The sequence below is a fragment of the Prenolepis imparis genome, unplaced genomic scaffold, assembly GCF_030444845.1.
Source record: "Prenolepis imparis isolate NDT839.2.m4 unplaced genomic scaffold, iyPreImpa1.0 SCAF_14, whole genome shotgun sequence".
NCBI lineage: Eukaryota > Metazoa > Arthropoda > Insecta > Hymenoptera > Formicidae > Prenolepis > Prenolepis imparis.
The window spans coordinates 4,826,965-4,848,868 of record NW_028141172.1 but is presented as its reverse complement, the minus strand read 5'-3'; the positions used below and the strand labels follow the sequence as shown (position 1 = coordinate 4,848,868).

At 24.7% G+C, this 21,904-nt stretch overlaps 2 protein-coding genes and 1 long non-coding RNA gene across 3 annotated transcripts in view; 2 read left to right on the top strand and 1 right to left on the bottom strand.

Annotated features, from left to right (window-relative positions):
- Positions 1–21,904, bottom strand: part of LOC145945465 (uncharacterized) — a 122,188-nt gene that overhangs the window by 75,031 nt on the left and 25,253 nt on the right. The window lies entirely within an intron of this gene.
- Positions 967–4,017, top strand: LOC145945572 (serpin B3-like). The gene is made up of 2 exons (XM_083054634.1): positions 967–1,000; positions 3,410–4,017. The coding sequence occupies exons 1-2, from the start codon at positions 967–969 to the stop codon at positions 4,015–4,017; spliced, it is 642 nt and encodes a 213-aa protein (XP_082910760.1).
- On the top strand, positions 8,782–12,337 carry LOC145945571 (serine protease inhibitor A3K-like). The gene is made up of 2 exons (XM_083054633.1): positions 8,782–8,812; positions 11,733–12,337. Exons 1-2 carry the CDS (start codon positions 8,782–8,784, stop codon positions 12,335–12,337), a joined length of 636 nt encoding a protein of 211 aa, XP_082910759.1.

Sequence of the window (21,904 nt, the reverse complement as noted above, 5' to 3'; positions counted from 1 at the left end):
TTATGTGTATATGAATGTGTTTGTATTCGTGTGTATATGTGCATAATAATTATACGAATCTGATAGAATTGTTATGTTCAGTTTAGAATCGAGAATCAAGCGAGAGGACGGTTTTAGATTTGAGAATTGTAGAAAAGAATCTCAGGTCAAGAGATATACTAAGAAAACAAAATTATTTCACATTTAGCTCAACTACCAGCGCATAAATTACACTCGACACACACATTAACATTACCGTAATAATATTAATTTAATTTGTCAACAAAGTCAATTTTTTTACGAATTGCTCTATACATATAATTAACGCGATGATACTCAATTTAGGAGCAAATTGTTTCTTCCTCAATCATGGATATTACTTTGTTATATTTCTGTTTCTTATAAAATTAATTGTAAAATATAATTTTTTCATTGCGAGTTATTAATAAGATAATTTATGAAAAACATTATTAAAAAAATATTAATGCTTTAACTTTAACACTATTTAAATATTATTATTATAAGAAACAATATTAATACCTAATTAAATTCAAACGTTTTATAAATGATATCTTATAAACGATAAGACTAAATTTTGAATCTTTGAACAATTTTAAAAAGACAGCTCAGCAAAATGTATAATCCTCAATCATAAAAAAGACAATCAAAAAAAAGTAATCATTTTCCGCAGTTTTTTCTTAACGCTGACGATTCCAGTTATCATGCAAAATGTTTTATCATAATATTTATGTAGGATAGAGACCAAGTCAAAAGGTGGCTCTAGATTTGTATGAAAACAGCTTAGACGACGAAATTATACAAAAGACTAAAAGCACATCCGATTTAATTTGTCGCGCACAAAGATCCGTCGACAATATACGCGTGCGCTATATAATATAAATAAATAAAATTTGTGGCTACATAATATCGAGGCTAAATAAACGAAAGAAGTTTGTTACAATTTTGCTATTGTATATACAGCTAAAAATGGATTGGAATGAAGATCGAAGGAGGGAAGTTGGTAAGTCGAAATCTCTTTTACAAAATCAAACAATTTTGATTCTGATTTTACAAACAGATAATTAAGATATACAGCGTTAATATTTCTTTTGTGTTATTATTATTATTATTTTTTAACAAATTATTCTTAGGTAATTTAGTATATTTCGATGTAATAGTGACCATTGCATAGCAAGTTTCGCGACTGTTTAGATTCAAATAGAGTCGCGTACATTATTTTGAAGTCTACCGGTATTAGCAATATTTTAGCGAATTGTTTCGCGAACTAAGTATACACGAAATAAGTTCAATATTAAAATACAACTTTTACTTCGTAGATGACTAAAGATATATTTGAATAAATGTCAGATGTTTAGATATATAGAATTATTGCAGAATATAATTTCTTCTATAGTATTAAATATTACTATTTAATAATTTCAATTAGTTAATTTCATCAATAATAATAATTGGCCGATTACGAATTTTGCATTTATTTCACTTGCTGGAAATATAATCAACATATTGTTTAAAAAGTTTGTTACATATTTAACGAAGTTTGACTGTAGACATGTTAGTAAACATATATACATAGAATACATTTTACGAATTTATTTCTTTTTCGATTATTATTTATACATATTATTATACTATATTTTTTATTTTATTGTATTTCAAGTTTAAAGTTAAATTTTTGAGATATAATAAAAAAAATTTTTCTATATCTACATGCAAAATAAGTCGAAATAATTTTAATACATTATACTCTGTATTTACATTTATTTAATTACAAATATTGTTAATTGTTATTTGTAAATATTGTTAATTGTAATGTATATTTAATTTATTAATCTTAATTTTAATTTATTTAGAATTTTTATTTTCTAACATATGTATTTCTTTTATCAATTTTGCTTAATCGTTTTTTATATTGTTTTTTTTCTACTCGCCAGAAAATATAATAACGGAGGCACTTTTTAAATTTGCGATCACAAGTCTGCATAAATATATGAAGATCAAGCCGAAGAACGATTTTGTTTTCAGTCCATATAATATATACGAGGGACTTCTGTTGGTTTACCTTATCTCCAGTGGTGATATTGAAAAGGATCTAAAACAAATCCTTTATTTAACGAAAGTCTCGAAACATGACTTGATAAATAATATTAATTTTGATAAATACGTCGCAAGAAACATTGATTGCACAAAAACTGATGTAAATGCTCTTGACGCATTCTTGCATTAAATAATGGAAATAATAATAAAAAAAAGAGTCAACATTTTTATTCTACATTGTATAAAACAATATGTAAAGATATTTATTAAATATAAACTTTGCAACTCTGACAAATATATTAAGCAGTAATGGCGATAATAACTAAAAAATTTTTTTTATAAGACAAATATGATTTCAAAACTTTGATACATTTTAAATATATTATCGAGCACAATCTTTTAATAAATAAGTTTTTAATAAAATCCAAAGACCTTGCTTCTCCTAATATCTAATTTTGACTCTTTTTTATATAGATTAGTTTGATTGAAATAACTTGTGTGATTTTAAAATATAATATAAAGAATCAACCTAAATAAACGTGTAAACGAAACAGTTTAGAGAAATGACATAAGTCTTTTATTTAAAAATGAATAGGGATCTTACAAACATTTTCTTTAATATTCTAGAAAGCATGTCGAGTTCCCGATTACGAGTCTCTAAGTAGATGTATTGTTATAAACAATAATTTTTCTGTAAATCTTTCACCGATGAACAAAATTTTCAACAGTGGATTCGTATCCTTAAGCAGCAATAATATTAACAATACAGATAAAATTATCAATAAAGATACAACGTCTGACAGAGAATCACTTTTGTAATCCGATAAAATTAATTGCAACAAATAAAAATATGAACATCGTTTTGATGAGCATACACTATTTCTATGGTCGAAGATTCGAAACTTCCTCGACTTGTCAATCATCAAGCGTATCGACTGATGCATCAAGAGTATCGACTATTCCTGCTAAATTGAAATGTAAAAGCTGTGAGTATCTTTTCTTTTTACACATTTTTACACACCGTAAACCTTATTATAGTTAAATTTTTAAAATTACTCTTAAACAAAACATATTTTGTCGACTTAATTTATTTCGTTACACACCGCTTTATTTCTTTCGTCAATGAACGGATAACCAAAGCTATATATGCATATGTTGACGAAAACGCGGAAGGAAAAATTATGCATTGACATTCAATTTTAATATAAAAATTGTTCATAAATGTTTGAAATTGTTAAGAATAAAATAATGATTTTCATCGCATTTTATTGCCACTTATTTTATTTATACTTCTTTGGAATTAAGTCAAAATATGTTTACGGCAATAATTTCTAATTCTTGAAATTATAAAATGTTATATGGTTTCTTTTTTTAGTTTTCAGTCCTGAATTAAATATGCACGTAAGCGAGTTCCCCATCAATGATGGTTACACGTCGCTGTATATGTTGTTACCTGCCTCATTTATCTCAGGCATGGTCAAACTGTATAAATTGTATAGAAACACTGATCTTTGCGACTTGATCGAACGATTGACGACTGACGAGGGAATCTGCAAACTTCGGAAATTGCTGGACGATACTGAAACACGAAATGAAACATCTTTCTCGATACAGCTGATATTCGAAATAGAGAAGAATCTGAATATGCGTGACATGCTGCGAGCACTAGGCCGAACCGAACAGTTATTTATGCCCGACGCGATTTATGTGGACAAGTGCTTCACGAACGACAAGCAAAGTGTGCACTTTGGTAATGTCGTGCACCGTGCTAACGTCAAGGTCACGAAGGAGAACGTCAACGCGGCTGCGATCACCTTGATCACCGGACAAGAGTCCTCTTCGAACAACACGCTAATCGACGTGAATTACAATTATCCGTTCGTTTGGCTGATTTATGACAAACTGCATCGAGACATCCTCTTTGTCGGCGTTTTTAATGATTTCGACGAGCTCGATCAAATGAGACGGTTAAATATTGATTAAATTCGTCTCAGGTACACAAATTGGACATACATTATGATACGGCTACTAGTAACAGATCTACAGTTAGGAAGTTAATGGAAGATGTTGTAATTATTTATAATTAGCTATATTATATATTTTTTGCATCAATTTTTTATCGACTAGAATTAATATGTATTATATCTCGTGTGTTCGATATATTCGATAAACAATTTATTCAAAATTTGGAGACCTATTAGATAAAATAATCGATTGTATTGTACAAATTGATATTCGCTTGGTATTTTTATCATTTTTCTGAAGATTGAGAAAATAGGAATATTTGTATCCTCCAAAGTATTTTGGAAATATAATCTGTTAGATAATTCGCGATTAATTTGTACTTGTATTTGAATTTCATTGTTTTACAATTTCTTTTCGTTTTAATTATCTATACAGAAAAACGTGTAACTAACATTAGATAGCGTTAATATTATTATCTCATGATATGTAAATGTTAAATTTCGATAAACCAGTGAATATATATACACATACATATACACACATATATATACATTCATATATGCACATACATATCATATATATACATACATACATATATATATATATACTTATATACACACATACATATATATATATATATATATACATATATATATATTCATATGCATATACTTATGTGTGTTATATACATATATACACGTATGTATATATGTATGTATAAAATTCCTATCATAAATATCAATAAATTATTTTTTTCGGATTCTATGGAAAAACATTTGGAAGCGAAAAAATAGTTTGTAGTCGAAATTCAACATTACATATTATTGTGCACATTTTTAAATAATGCTTACAAAATTTGTAAGAATGTTACTTGTGCTATCATAATTTATAATAGAAGAAAGATGTAAGTATTATTCTCTTTGAAATATGTGTAACCGATGTGTTTAACTCTATTTTAACTTTGCTATAGCTAATAGCATTATACTTTATATTTTTGATAATATATTACATCTCAGAAAAGTTTGTTAACTTGACTAAATTTTTTAACTAAATTTCTATTTTGTTAATTGAACATATATTAGTATTTAAATCAAATATACGTTTTGTTAGATTTAATATGTTTTATTCAATTTAAATATTTCTATATGTTCAATTAATAAAATAATATTTAGTTGAATGATTTGGTCAAGTTAACAAATCTTTTTTTCAGTGTGTCTCTTCTTTTTAATGATACAACATTAACAAACTCGATTGATTTTGGTCTCCTTTTACTTGATATACACTGCATACATATATAAAAGTATCTATCTATATCTTTATATATTCATAATTGTATCATGACTTATAAGATACCGTATACTTATATAATTATAAATAAATTTTGAATTTTTGAAATTAATATCAAATAATGTGTTTTGATTTTGTGTTTATGTGTATCTGTAAATGAATGTGTGCATATACATATATGTATGCATGTTATGATAGGGATAGAAGAGTTATCACCAGTCTAGAATCAAGAATCAAAACGAGAAGACGATTTCAGATTTGAAAAGAGTAATAAAATCTCAGATACATATATTAATAATAGTTAATAACAATAATTATTAACAATAAAATACTTGTGCACGTGGGTCATATTTTTGTCCTGCTTTTGCTATTTTATAAACAAAATGATATTAAATCGAGATGAGGTGCTAATTCGTAAGTCCAAAGATTCTTGTATAAATTGTGTAATTTTGCAATCGATTTATAGATTTTTGTGTTATTATTTTATGTATTGTTGTAAAGTAAATTTTTATTTCGATGTAATTCATTGACTAAGTCTTCCAATTTGTTAGATTTAAATACTCTAGACTTACGTACATATTTTCGCGTTTTAGATATATATATATATATATCCAATAAATATATTATTATTTCAATTTTTATGAAATATTTCATAACATATTTGTATAACATATTAAACAATTATCAGTTGATTTCTGTCCAAAAATATTTGAGTTTATTATAACATATATTATTTACAAAATTATTATTTTAATTCTTATAATATATTATTTTAAAAATTAATTATCAAATTAACGCTTTAATCAGCTAATTTTAGTCAAAAAATATTATTAAAGCATTAATTTGATAATTAAATTTTATCGTAATAATATGTTATAAAAATTAAAACAGTAATACGTAGTAAATAATATGCTATAATACTTTATCCATCACCTCCACGTTGCATATCTCGCGTGAGACTGACCGCAAGACTCTGGTAAGCAGCGGTATCGCCAAGCGCAGCCTATACGTCCACCATGCTGCGCGTCTCGCGCGAGACTGATTCTCGAAACATTGCGATTGCAAGACTGACAATCAGTCTCGCGCGAAACGCGCAGCGTGAAGGAGGTATGGGGTGTGCTTGGCGACACTGCTTTTCAGAGTCTTGCGGTCAGTCTCGCACGAGACGTTCAGCGTGGTGGATGCGTACAGACGCACGAATCTAATGGAAGCGCAGATATTTTGATCGAAAGAATCTTGTAGAAAATTCTATTTTTTTGTTCTCTGTTAAGGGTTTAAATAATGAATTTTTATGCATTGCATAATTAATTCACATATTTTTATGCATGCATTGCAATCAATGCATAAAAAATAATATATAATAATTAATTATGCAATGCATAAAAATTTAGTATTTAAATCTAAAACATAAAGTGCGAACAAGAAAATAGAATTATCTACAAGAATCTTTTGATAATCGTGATAATCACAACATCGAGACTAATTACGATTTTATTGATGAAAAAATTTGTTAATATTTTTTGATAGAAATTAGCTACTTTTAACTCGGTTACTATTTTTGACAGTTGTCAGTTGAATTCTGAAAAAAATATTAATCAAGAACAAAGAATTATAATATGTATATTATTTACAACGTATTACTGTTTTAATTTTTATAATATATTATTACTTTGAGATTTAATTACAACACTAGAACAACACAAGTGCGCGCTACCAGCTGTGCCATTCTTCTATTTTATATTTATAAAAATGTTATATTTAAAAAAATAATATAAATTTTGTTTAAACTAGATTAATATTTTTCGACAGAAATCAGCTGAAATCAGCTAAAGCATCAATTTACTAATTAAAATTTTAATTAATAATATATATTATAAAAATTAAAATAATGTAATGTTTTAAATGATATCATATGGTACGTTAAACTCAATTAATATTTTTAGACGGTTATCAGCTGATTCTGTCAAAAAAAATATCTTTTTTTTAAACATAAAACCGAAGAATGGCGCGCTCATAGCGCGCGTTCATGTTTGTCCTAAAAAGATATGTAAAGTCGACACTCCCATATATCTAAGTTTATTGCTGAAGATGATAACCCCGAGTTATACAGGAAAAAAGTCCTGTCCGAGCACCAAGCGAGTCGACGTGAATTACAATTTTCCATTTGTCTGGCTGATCTATAAGAAATTACATCGAGAAATTCTCTTTGTCGGCGCTTTTAATAAATTCAAGCCGATCCAAGCTCGATTCTCAAATTCCACATCGGATACAAATTAGATTTAGGGGTACAAATACACTATAAAACGTTTACGAATAATTATTCGAAAGTATTTTAATTGTCGAAGCTATTTCATTCGAGTCAACGTTGTGTCGATTTGAGTTAAGATGCATCATATTTCGGGCGCAATAAACTCAATGATCAACTGCTGTTAAAAATTCCGAGACAGATGAAATAAATCAATCTTTTAGGTTACATAAATTTATGTTCCCTTGCTATTAAATTTATGATTTTATTTGAAGAGTTGGAGTAAAACAGAAGATCTCGTATCCTTCAAAGTTTTTCGAAAATATAGCCGGTTTTATGTTTCTCATTAATTTATTCTTGCATTTGAATTTCCTTGCCTTACAATTTTGTTTTATTTTCATTGTCTGAAGAGAAAAACATATAACTAACATTATAAAGCGTTGATATTATTGTCTGATGATATATAAATGTAAAATTTCAATAAACTAATAAAACTAATAATGTTATTAAATTATATATTTCGAATTCCATATAAGAAACATTTGAAAGCGATAAAATAATATGTAGTCGAAATTTAACATTATATATTATTGCGTACATATTTAAATAACATATTTAATAATCTACAAAATTTGTAGAAATGTCAATTGTGCTGTTATAATGTAGTAAAAAAGACTTTAATTGATCCTCTCCCTTAAATTTGTGTAACCATGCGATGAACTTAACTATATTTCAATTTTGCTAAAATATTGCTATAGGTGATAGCATTATACTTTATATTTTCGATAATTTATATTATATCTAAATCTTTTTTTCTATGATTCAACATTAACAGAATCGATAGATTTTTGATTTTTTTTTTACATGACGTTTACAATATAAATAGATGTCTATTTATTTCTTTATATTTTCATATAAGTATCATGATGTATGAGATAACAAATATTTATATAATTATAAATAAATTTTATATGTTAATATAATAAATTTTGAATTTTACAAATTAATTTTAAATGATATGTTTTGATATTTCGTTTATGTGTATATGTGAATATGTGTGTTGATTTCGTGTATATTTATATGTTATGATTCTGAAAGTCATAATGGATAGTCCAAAATTTTTCGCACATATCCGATGACAATTTATGCGTGCGCAGCGTAATATAAATACTTATATAAAAGCAGAAGTTACATCGAGGCACAAATACACAAAGAAAGTTTGCCACGGTTTTATTACTGTACAGCTAAAAATGGAACAGGAAAATCAACAGGAGACATTTGGTGAGTCGAAAGATATTTTACAAAATTATACAATTTTGATTCCCGATTTCATAAACAGATAATTAAGATATAGAGCGCTAATATTTCTTTTGTGCTAATATTATTATTTTTTAACAAATTATTCTTAGGTAATTTACTATATTTCCATGTAATAGCGAGCATCGCATAGCAAGTCTCGCAATTCTTTAGATTCAAGTAGAGTCGCGTATATTATTTTGATGTTTACCGGTATTAACAATATTTTAGCGAATCGTTTTGCATACTAGATATGCACAAAATAAGTTTAATATTAAGGTTACAACTTTCACTTCGTATATCACTTCGTACTAAAAATATATTTGAATAAATGTCAGATGTTTAGATATATAGAATTATTGCAGAATATAATTTCTTCTATAGATATATTTTTAAGTATTATATGTATAAATATTACTATTAAATTTCATCAATAATAATCGACCGATTTTGAATTTTGCGTTTATTTTACTTGCTGGAAATGTAATCAACATATATTATTCAAAAAGTTCGTTACATTTAACAAAGTAGATATGTTAGTAAACATATGTAAAAATCTATTTCTTTTTTGATTATCATTATATGTATATTGATTTTATCGTATTTTGAGTCAAAATTTTAATTATTAAAATATGATGAAAATTTTTCTATATATCTATTCAAAATAAATGTCGAAAACATTTTAGTTTATTACATACTGTATTTACATCCATTTAATTTTAAATATTGTTAATTGTTATAATTAATTTATAAATTTTAATTATAATTTATTCAGAATTTGTATTTCTAATATAATTTGTTTAATCAATTTTATTTGTAAGTATTATATATAAATATTACTATTAAATTTCATCAATAATAATCGACTGATTTTGAATTTTGCGTTTATTTAACTTGCTGGAAATGTAATCAACATATATTATTCAAAAAGTTCGTTACATTTAACAAAGTAGATATGTTAGTAAACATATGTAAAAATCTATTTCTTTTTTGATTATTATTATATGTATATTGATTTTATCGTATTTTGAGTCAAAATTTTAATTATTAAAATATGATGAAAATTTTTCTATATATATATTCAAAATAAATGTCGAAAACATTTTAGTTTATTACATACTGTATTTACATCCATTTAATTTTAAATATTGTTAATTGTTATAATTAATTTATAAATTTTAATTATAATTTATTCAGAATTTGTATTTCTAATATAATTTGTTTAATCAATTTTATTTGATCTTTCTCTATATTCTTTATTTTTCTATTTGCCAGAAAATATAATGAAGGAAGCACTTTTTAAGTTTGCAATCACAAGTCTGAATAAATATATGAAGCTCAAGCCGAAGAACGATTTTGTTTTTAGTCCATATAACATATACGAGGGACTTCTGTCATTATACCTTATCTCCAGTGGTGACATTGAAAATCGTCTAAAAGAAATTCTTCATTTAGAGAACGTTTCAAAACATGACTTGATAAATAATATTAATTTTAATAAATACGTAAGAAATATTTATCGCACAAAAACAGATATAAATGCTTTTGACGCATTCTTGCATTAAATAATGGAAATAATAATAAAAAAAGTCAAAATTTTTATTCTACATTGTATAAAACAATATGTAAAGATATTTATTAAATATAAACTTTGCAACTCTGACAAATATATTAAGCAGTAATGGCGATAATAACTAAAAAATTTTTTTTATAAGACAAATATGATTTAAAAACTTTGATACATTTTAAATATATTATCGAGCACAATCTTTTAATAAATAAGTTTTTAATAAAATCCAAAGACCTTGCTTCTCCTAATATCTAATTTTGACTCTTTTTTATATAGATTAATTTGATTGAAATAACTTGTGTGATTTTAAAATATAATATAAAGAATCAACCTAAATAAACGTGTAAACGAAACAGTTTAGAGAAATGACATAAGTCTTTTATTTAAAAATGAATAGGGATCTTACAAACATTTTCTTTAATGTTCTAGATAACATGTCGAGTTCCCGATTACGAGTCTCTAAGTAGATGTATTATTATAAACAATAATTTTTCTGTAAATCTTTCACCGATGAACAAAATTTTCAACAGTGGATTAGTATCCTTAAGCAGCAATAATATTAACAATACAGATAACATTACAGATAAAATTATCAATAAAGATATACAACGTCTGACAGAGAATCACTTTCGTAATCCGGTAAAATTAATTGAAACAAATAAAAATATGAACATCGTTTTGATGAGCATGTTCTATTTCTATGGTCGAGGATTCGAAACTTCCTCGATTTGTCAATTATCAAGCGTATCGACTGATGCATCAAGAATATCGATTATTCCTGCCAAATTGATGGGTAAAACCGGTGAGCATGCCATCTTTTCTTTTCACATGTTTTTACATACCGTAAATTTTATTATATCGTTAAATTTTTTAAATTAATTGTAAACAAAACATATTTTGTCGACTTAATTTATTTCGTACAAAACACCGTCTTATCCCTTTCGTCAATTAATGGATAACCATATATATTATGTGTTAAAAATGAGTCGAAATTTTCCATCGCCAGAAACAATGGTCCTTTATATTTAAAAAATTTCTAAAATATAACGGGAAATAATGTTCGATGCTCAACAGCTGCTATAAAAAATTTGTCGCAGTGTAATGTATCAAAGACAGTTGGTATCCATATGTTGACGAAAACGCGCAAGAAAAAATTATGCATTGACATTAAATTTTAGTATAAAAATTTTTCATAAATGTTTGAAATTGTTAAGAATAAAATAATGATTTTTTTCGCATTTTATTGCCACTTATTTTATTATTACTTTTTTGGAATTAAGACAAAATAATTTCTAATTCTTGAAAATATAAAATGTTATATGGATTTTTTTTTAGTTTTTAATAATGAATTTAGAATGAACGTAAGCGAGTTCCCTATCAATAGTTACATGTCGCTGTATATGTTGGCACCTCTTATACATAGTTCGAACAACACCGACAGACAGGAATACTGCAGCACTGTTCACATTTGGAAATTGATTGAACTATTGTCGACTGACGAGGGAATATGCAAACTTCGGGAAATACTAAAAAATAATATGAGTTCACACGCTGCGCGTTATTCGTCAGACATGGTCTTCGAAATAGAGAAAAATTTGAATATGAATGATCTGCTGCAAGCACTAGGCGGCCAACAATTATTTATGCCCGACGCGATTTATGTGGACAAGTGCTTCACGAACGACCAGCAAAGTGTGCACTTCGGTAATGTCGTGCATCGTGCTCACATCAAGGTCACGAAGGAGAACGTCAACGCAGCTGCGATCACCTTGATCACCGGACAAAAGCCCTCTTTGAACAACACGGTAACCGACGTGAATAGAGATAAGCCGTTCGTTTGGCTGATTTATGACAAACTGCATGAAGACATCCTCTTTGTCGGCGTTTTTAATGAATTTGACCAGATCAATTCCGAAATTGACCAAATAATAGAGTTATAAGCAGATTAACTGCAGAGGTACACAAATCGGACGTAGACTATGGAACGGCTGCTAGTAACAGATCTGTAGTTATTGGAAGATGTAATTATTCTAACTATATTTTGTTTTTTATGAGTCAATTTTTTGTCAATTTCAGTTAATATGCATTATGGCTCGTGCGCGATATACTCTATGAACAATTTATGTTTAAAATTTGGAGACCGAAGAAATACTATTCAATTGTATCAAACAAATTTATATTCGCTTGGCATTTATATCATTTTTCTGAAAATTGAAAAAAAAAGAAAATTTGTATTCTCCAAAATATTTTGGACATATAATCTGTTAGATGATTTGCATTAATCTATATTTGTATTTGAATTTCATTGTTTAAAAAGTTTTTTTAATTAACTAAACTGAAAAACATGTAACTAACATTAAATAGTTTTGATATTATTATCTCATAATATGTAAATGCTAAATTTCGATGAACCAGTAAATATATGTATGAATGTATATATATGTATATTTATATACACACACACACGTTCATATATTCATGTACATACATATACATACATGTATATTCATATACATTATATATACATCTTCATATATATATATATATACATATATATATGTATACATATACATATTTATATGTGTGTATACATATATACACGTATACATGTATATGTATAAAATTTCTGTCATAAATGTACATCATTGAATTACTTTTTCCGGATTTTATGGAAAAAACATTTGGAAGCCAAAAAATAATTATCTGTCGAAATTCAGTATTATTTATAGAATATATATTAAAATATTGCTTACAAAATTTGTAAAACGTTAAATGTGCTATCGTAATGTAAAAGAAAAAAGTTAAAATTATTTTTCTTTTATAAATATGTGCTGTGCTTAACTCTATTTCAATTATGTTATAGTATTGCTATAGTTAGTAAATATAATTATATCTTATATCTTTGATAACATATTATATATATTATATTTACATATATCATCCTTTTTTCTAGCGTTCAACATTATCAGAATCGATAAATTTTTGATTCTTTTTTCATTTGACGTACACTATATATATATATAGAGATGCTATGTATTTCTTTAGATTCATAATTGTATCACAATGTATGAGATAACGAATACTAATATAAGTATAAATAAATTGCAATTTTTTTTACATTAATATCAAATGATATGTTTTAATGTTTTGCTTGTGGACAGTAAGTGAATGTGTTTTGTATTCGTGTATATGTGTATGTTATAATTTGTTATAATTTGTGATGTTATGATAGCACGTTTGTCTTCAATCCGAAACGAAGAATCAAACGAGAGAACGATTTCAGATTTGAAAATAGTAAAAGAAACTCAGGCCAAGATACATGTATCAAGAAAACAAAGATATCTCATATTCGGCTTTAGTGCAAAAATTCCTTCCGATAGCAATTAACGATAGTAAACTAGCACTAATACTCATACAAGATTACAGTTGCTAAGTAACATTGCGATCAAAGTTTTCAAATAAAATACTTGTGCACTTCACGTGGGCCATACTTTTGTCCCTGTAATTTTATCATCGATTTATAGATTTTTGTGTTATTATTTTATGTATTGTCGTAAAGTGTGAATTTTTATTTTGATATAATTTAATAAGGAAATTGGTGAGTCGATAGATCTTTTATAAATTCAAACAATTTTGATTCCAATTTCACAAATTAATACTAAAGATATAAAACATATTTCCTTTGTGTTATATAATTCTATAACACACTTTTCTCAGATAATTTTATACATTTTGATGTAATTTAGTGAATTTTGCATAGCGAGTCTCGTATTTCATTAGATTAAAGTAGATTCGCAAACATTTTTCGAAAACTGATGACATTATAACTATATTTTAGCGGATATGTTCGTGTTTTAGATATACACGAAATAAGTTCAATTTTAACGTACAAATTTTACTGCATAGACACAAAGTATATTTGAATAAATTTCAGAATTTTTGATATATAGAATTATATTGCAAAATATCATATTTTCATTGTTAAATATTAACTATTATTATTAAATATCATCAATAATCTACCGATTTCGAATTATGCATTTATTCTATTTGCTGGAAATATAAGAAAAATACTGTTCTTAGAATTCGTTATGTATTGAACAATGTTTGTATGTAGACAGGTTAGTAAACATATATGATAATATATTTGCGAATCTATTTCTTTATTTCTTTTTTGATTATTGTTATATGTATATTGCTGATTTCAACGTATTTTGACTTTATATATAATATTAAATTTGAGATATAATAAATATATTTATCTATACACACGCAAAATAATTGTAGAAATATATTTTAATACTTTATATTATTTAATACTGTGTTATTATTATTAAGTATCTTTTTGATTTTAAGTATTGTTATAAAAAATTGTTATAATTAATTTTAATTATAATTTATTATGATTTTCTATTTTGATAAATATCTTTTGTCAATTTTGCTTGACCTTTTTATCATATTGGTTTTGTCTATTCGCCAGATCAAATATTGACGGAGGCGCTTTTCAAGTTCTCGATGAGATGTCTGCGTAAATATATGAAAATCAAACCGGAGAGCAATTATGCCATCAGTCCGTATAATCTATATGAAGCACTATTTTTAGTTTATCTTACGTCCAGTGGTGCCATTGAAGATCATTTAAGACAAATCCTTTATTTAACGGAAGTCTCGAAAGATGACTTGAGAGGTATTGTTAATTTTGATAAATATTTCTCACAATTTATCAACAAATCATCAACTTCTCATGATCTAAAACGTCCCACGATCTTCGAGGTAAGTAATTTTGATGCATTTGTGCATTAAAAATGATGGAGATCATATAGAAAAATAAGTTTCAATTTTTAAGTCACATTGTGTAAAATGACATGTAAAGATACTTATTAAATAAAGATTCGAGACTTTGATATTTTAAATATGTCATTAAGCAATTTTTTAAGAATAGAAATCCTTTATTAATAAAATCCAGAAATCTTGTTTATCGAGTTATATAACTTTGTCTCTTATATATAATTTAAGTTGAACAAAGTATCTTGACGCGTATATATTTTTAAGTATATATATATATATATATATATATATATATATATATATATATATATATTATTTTTATAGATATAAAGAATTTCTCGCCTAATTATTTTCACGCAATGAAATGATCTCATCATTTCGTCCAATGTCTGACTTAATCTACACTTAACTCCTTGAATGCGTAATGAGTATAATTTACAATGTATCTTATACATACATATTGTATATATTATATAGATATAAAGAATTTCGCCTAATTATTTTTGTGCATCGAAATTATCTCATCATTTCGTCCTATGTCTGGCTTAATCTTAACTTAACTCCTTGAATGCGTAATGAGTATAATTTCCAGTGTATCTTATACTTATATATATATATATATATATATATATATATATAAGTATAAGATACACTGTAAATAATATTAATTACGCATTCAAGGAGTTAAGTTTAGATTAAGTCAGACATAAAATGAAATGATGAGATAATTTCATGCACAAAAATAATTAGGCAAAATTCTTTATATATATATATAATATATACAATATGAATGTATAAGATATACTGTAAAGTATACTCATTACGCATTCAAGGAGTTAAGTTAAGATTAAGTCAGACATTGGACGAAATGATGAGATAATTTTGTTGTACGAAAATAATTAGGCGAAATTCTTTGTATCTATATAATATATATTATATAGATATAATATATATTATATAGATATAACATATATTATATATATATATTATATAGATATAAAGAATTTCACCTAATTATTTTCGTGCAATGAAATTATCTCATCATTTCGTCCTATGTCTGACTTAATCTATACTTAACTCCTTGAAGGCATAATGAATATAATTTACAGTGTATCTTATACTTATATATATATACACTAGCGGATCCTGACGTCGATAGCTCTTTAATATTTGTTTTTCTTTATTTATATTTTTTAAACAAATTCAGCAAAACTGTTTCTTTTAATTTGCAAGGGGGGAGGGTTTTAACCCCCCCCCCCACCGCCCAGAATCCGCCAGTGTATATATATATATATTTATTAATATACTAATTAATATATACATACATAATTAATAGTATATATTAATTCAAATACATAAATATTATATGTATATTATATATTAATTGTTATTAATATTTTTGACAGGAATCAGCTGATAAATGTCAAAAATATTATTTGAGTTTAAAGAATTATGACATACTTTATTTAAAACATATTATTATTTTAATTTTTATAACATATTATTTTCAAATGTAATTAGCAAATTAATGCTTTAATAAGCTGATGTATGTCAAAAAATATTAATAAAGCGATGTTAATTTGCTAATTAAATATTAAAACAATAATATGTTAAAAATATTAAAATAGTAATATGTTGTAAATAATATGTTATAATACTTTTATGTTAACGATAAAATAATTGCGCGACGAAAAGGCTAAACGTAATGAGAAATTGTTGACTCGTACTACTTAATCTATCTAGATTCTTACTTTGCGTATAATAAAATTATGATATATAAAGTGCATTAAATTTTTTATTGTTTTTATTTGCATTAATGATTTTATACTAATAGCTGAGCGATTGCGCGACGAAAAGGCTAAACGTATTAAGAAATTGTTTACTCGTACTACTTAATCTATCTAAATTTTTACTTTGCGCATAATGAAATTACAATATATATAATTTTTTATTCTTTTTGATTTGTATTAATGATTTTATACTAATTGCTGAGTGATTGTGCGACGAAAAAGATGAATATAGTAAGAAATTGTTGAATCGTACTACTTAATCTATCTGAATTCTTACTTTGCCCATAATAAAATTACGATATATAAAGTACGTGTTATTTTTTATTGTTTTTGACTCGCATTTATGATTATGTTAATGATTAAATGATTGCGCGACGAAAAGGCTAAACGTAGTGCGAAATTGTTGACTCGTACTACTTAATATATCTATATTCTTACTTTGTGCACAATAAAATTATGATATATAAAGTGTATATAATATTTTAATTTATTTGATTCGTATTAATTATTTTATATTAATAGCAGAGTGATTGCGCGACAAAAAAGCTAAACGTAGTGAGAAAATATTGACTCGTACTATTTAATCTATCTAAATTCTTACTTTGCGCATAATAAAATTATGATATATAAAGTGCGTATTATTTTTTTATTATTTTTGACTCGTATTTATTATTTTATGCTCATGGCAGAGTAATTGCGAGACAAAAAGAAATCATTTCCTCTTTTAAAAAAGATATGTAAAATCGATACTCGCATATATCAAGGTTCAATTTTGTCGCTTTTCCGCGATACTTATTCGATATTAAGATTCGCGATGTGTGTTATATTCGCAGCATCGAGAAGCTGTCATCGCGAGAATTAGCAGTTTAACAGTTTGTTCAAAATAAAATTAAATAAAATTATAATATAAGTTTTAAATAATATGATGTAATACGTTAAACTCGATTGACATTTTTGACAGTTAGCAGCTACTAACTGTCAAAAATATTAATCGCAGATAAAGTATTATAACATTTACAATATATTACTATTTTAATATTTTTAACATATTATTATTTTAAAATTAAATTCGCAAAATAACGCTTTATTAACATTTCTTGACAGATATCAACTGATTAAACTTATCACACATCTAATTTAATTAAATTATATAAATATTCAGATGGGACCAATATCGTAAATATAAAATTATTACATAATGAAGCACGAGTAAAATTCTTAATGAAAATGCATTCAATGTCCTTCAAATAAGTAATTAAAATGATTGAAATAATCTTAGATCTCAGTTATTTAAATTATATAAATATTTAAATGGAACCAATATCGTAAAAATGAATTTATTACATAATAAAGCACAAGTCAAATTCTAAATAAAAATGCATTCAATGTCTTTCAAATAAATAATTAAAATGATTTAACTTATCACAGATCTAATTTAATTAAATTATATAAATATTCAGATGGGACAAATATCGTTAAAATGAAACTATTAAATAATGAAGCAAGAGCCAAATTCTTAATGAAAATGCATTCAATGTCCTTCAAATAAGTAATTAAAATGATTAACCTTATCACACATCTAATTTAGTTAAATTATATAAATATTCAGATGGGACCAATATCGTAAAAATGAAATTATTACATAATAAAGCAAGAGTCAAATTCTTAATGAAAATGCATTCAATGTCCATCAAATAAATAATTAAAATGATTTAAATAATAATAAATCTCATTTAATTAAATTATATATATATTCAGATAGGAACAATTTCGTAAAAATGAATTAATAACATAATGAAGCTGGTGTAAAATTCTTAATGAAAATGCATTTAGTATTATTCAAACAAGTAATTAAAATGATTTAAATAATATTAGATCTTATTTAATTAAATTATATAAATATTCAGATGGGACCAATATCGTAAAAATAAATTAATTACATCAAAAAGCTGGTGTCAAATTCTTAATGAAAATGCATTTAGCATTATTCAAACAAGTAATTAAAATGATTGAAATATTTATAGATCTCATTTAATTAAATTATATAAATATTCAGATGGGACAAATATCGTAAAAATAAATAAATTACGTAAAAAAGCTGGTGTCAAATTCTTAATGAAAATGCATTTAGTATTATTCAAACAAGTAATTAAAATGATTTAAATAATATTAAATCTCATTTAATTAAATTATATAAATATTAAGATGGGACCAATATCGTAAAATTCAATTAATTACATAAAAAAGCTGGTGTCAAATTCTTAATGAAAATGCATTTAGTATTATTCAAACAAGTAATTAAAATGATTTAAATAATATTAGATCTCATTTAATTAAATTATATAAATATTCAAAGGGGACCAATATCGTAAAAATGAATAAATTTCATAATGAAGCTTTTGCCAAATTCTTAATGAAAATGCATTCAATGTCTTTCAAACAAGTAATTAAAATGATTTAAATACTCTTAGATATTATTTAATTAAATTATATAAATATTCAAATGGGACCAATATCGTAAAAATGAATAAATTTTATAATGAAGCTGGTGTCAAATTCTTAATGAATATGCATTTAGTATTATTCAAACAAGTAATTAAAATGATTTAAATAATATTAGATCTCATTTAATTAAATTATATAAATATTCAAAGGGGACCAATATCGTAAAAATGAATAAATTTCATAATTAAGCTGTCGCCAAATTCTTAATGAAAATGCATTCAATGTCTTTCAAACAAGTAATTAAAATGATTTAAATAATAATAGATCTCATTTAATTAAATTATATAAATATTCAAATGGGACCAATATCGTAAAAATGAATAAATTTTATAATGAAGCTGGTGTCAAATTCTTAATGAAAATGCATTTAGTATTATTCAAACAAGTAATTAAAATGATTTAAATGATATTAGATCTCATTTAATTAAATTATATAAATATTCAAAGGGGACCAATATCGTAAAAATGAATAAATTTCATAATTAAGCTGTCGCCAAATTCTTAATGAAAATGCATTTAATGTCTTTCAAACAAGTAATTAAAATGATTTAAATAATATTTGATCTTATTTAATTAAATTATATAAATATTCAAATGGGACCAATATCGTAAAAATAAATTAATAACATAATGAAGCTTTTGCCAAATTCTTAATGAAAATGCATTTAGTATTATTCAAACAAGTAATTAAAATGATTTAAATAATATTAGATCTCATTTAATTAAATTATATAAATATTCAAAGGGGACCAATATCGTAAAAATGAATAAATTTCATAATGAAGCTGTTGCCAAATTCTTAATGAAAATGCATTCAATGTCTTTCAAACAAGTAATTAAAATTATTTAAATAATATTAGATCTCATTTAATTAAATAATATAAATATTCAAATGGGACCAATATCGTAAAAATGGTTAAATTTTATAATGAAGCTGTTGCCAAATTCTTAATGAAAATGCATTCAATGTCTTTCAAACAAGTATTTAAAATGATTTAAATAATATTTGATCTTATTTAATTAAATTATATAAATATTCAAAAGGGACCAATATCGTAAAAATGAATAAATTTCATAATGAAGCTTTTGCCAAATTCTTAATGAAAATGCATTCAATGTCTTTCAAACAAGTAATTAAAATGATTTAAATAATATTAGATATCATTTAATTAAATTATATAAATATTCAAATGGGACCAACATCGTAAATATGAATAAATCTCATAATGAAGCTGTTGCCTAATTCTTAATGAAAATGCATTCAATGTCTTTAAAACAAATAATTAAAATGATTGAAATACTCTTAGATATCATTTAATTAAATTATATAAATATTCAATAGGACCAATATCGTAAAAATGAATTAATAACATAATGAAGCTGGTGTCAAATTCTTAATGAAAATGCATTCAGTGTCTTTCAAACCAGTAATTAAAATGATTGAAATATTTATAGATCTCATTTAATTAAATTATATAAATATTCAGATAGGACCATTATCGTAAAAATGAATTAATAACATAATGAAGCTTTTGCCAAATTCTTAATGAAAATGCATTCAATGTCTTTCAAACAAGTAATTAAAACGATTTAAATAATATTAGATCTCATTTAATTAAATTATATAAATATTTAATTACGACCAATATCGTAAAAATGAATTAATAACATAATGAAGCTGGTGTAAAATTCTTAATGAAAATGCATTTAGTATTATTCAAACAAGTAATTAAAATGATTTAAATAATATTAGATCTCATTTATTAAATTATATAAATATTCAAATGGGACCAATATCGTAAAAATGAATAAATTTCTTAATGAAGCTGTTGCCAAATTCTTAATGAAAATGCATTCAATGTCTTTAAAACAAGTAATTAAAATGATTGAAATAATCTTAGATATTATTTAATTAAATTATATAAATATTCAGATAGGACCAATAACGTAAAAATGAATTAATAACATAATGAAGCTTTTGCCAAATTCATAATGAAAATGCATTCAATGTCTTTCAAACAAGTAATTAAAATGATTGAAATACTCTTAGATATTATTTAATTAAATTATATAAATATTCAGATAGGACCAATATCGTAAAAATGAATTAATAACATAATGAAGCTTTTGCAAAATTCTTAATGAAAATGCATTCAATGACTTTCAAACAAGTAATTAAAATGATTTAAATAATATTAGATCTCATTTAATTAAATTATATAAATATTCAAAGGGGACCAATATCGTAAAAATTAATAAATTTCATAATGAAGCTGTTGCCAAATTCATAATGAAAATTCATTCAATGTCTTTCAAACAAGTAATTAAAATGATTTAAATAATATTAGATCTCATTTAATTAAATAATATAAATATTCAAATGGGACCAATATCGTAAAAATGAATAAATTTTATAATGAAGCT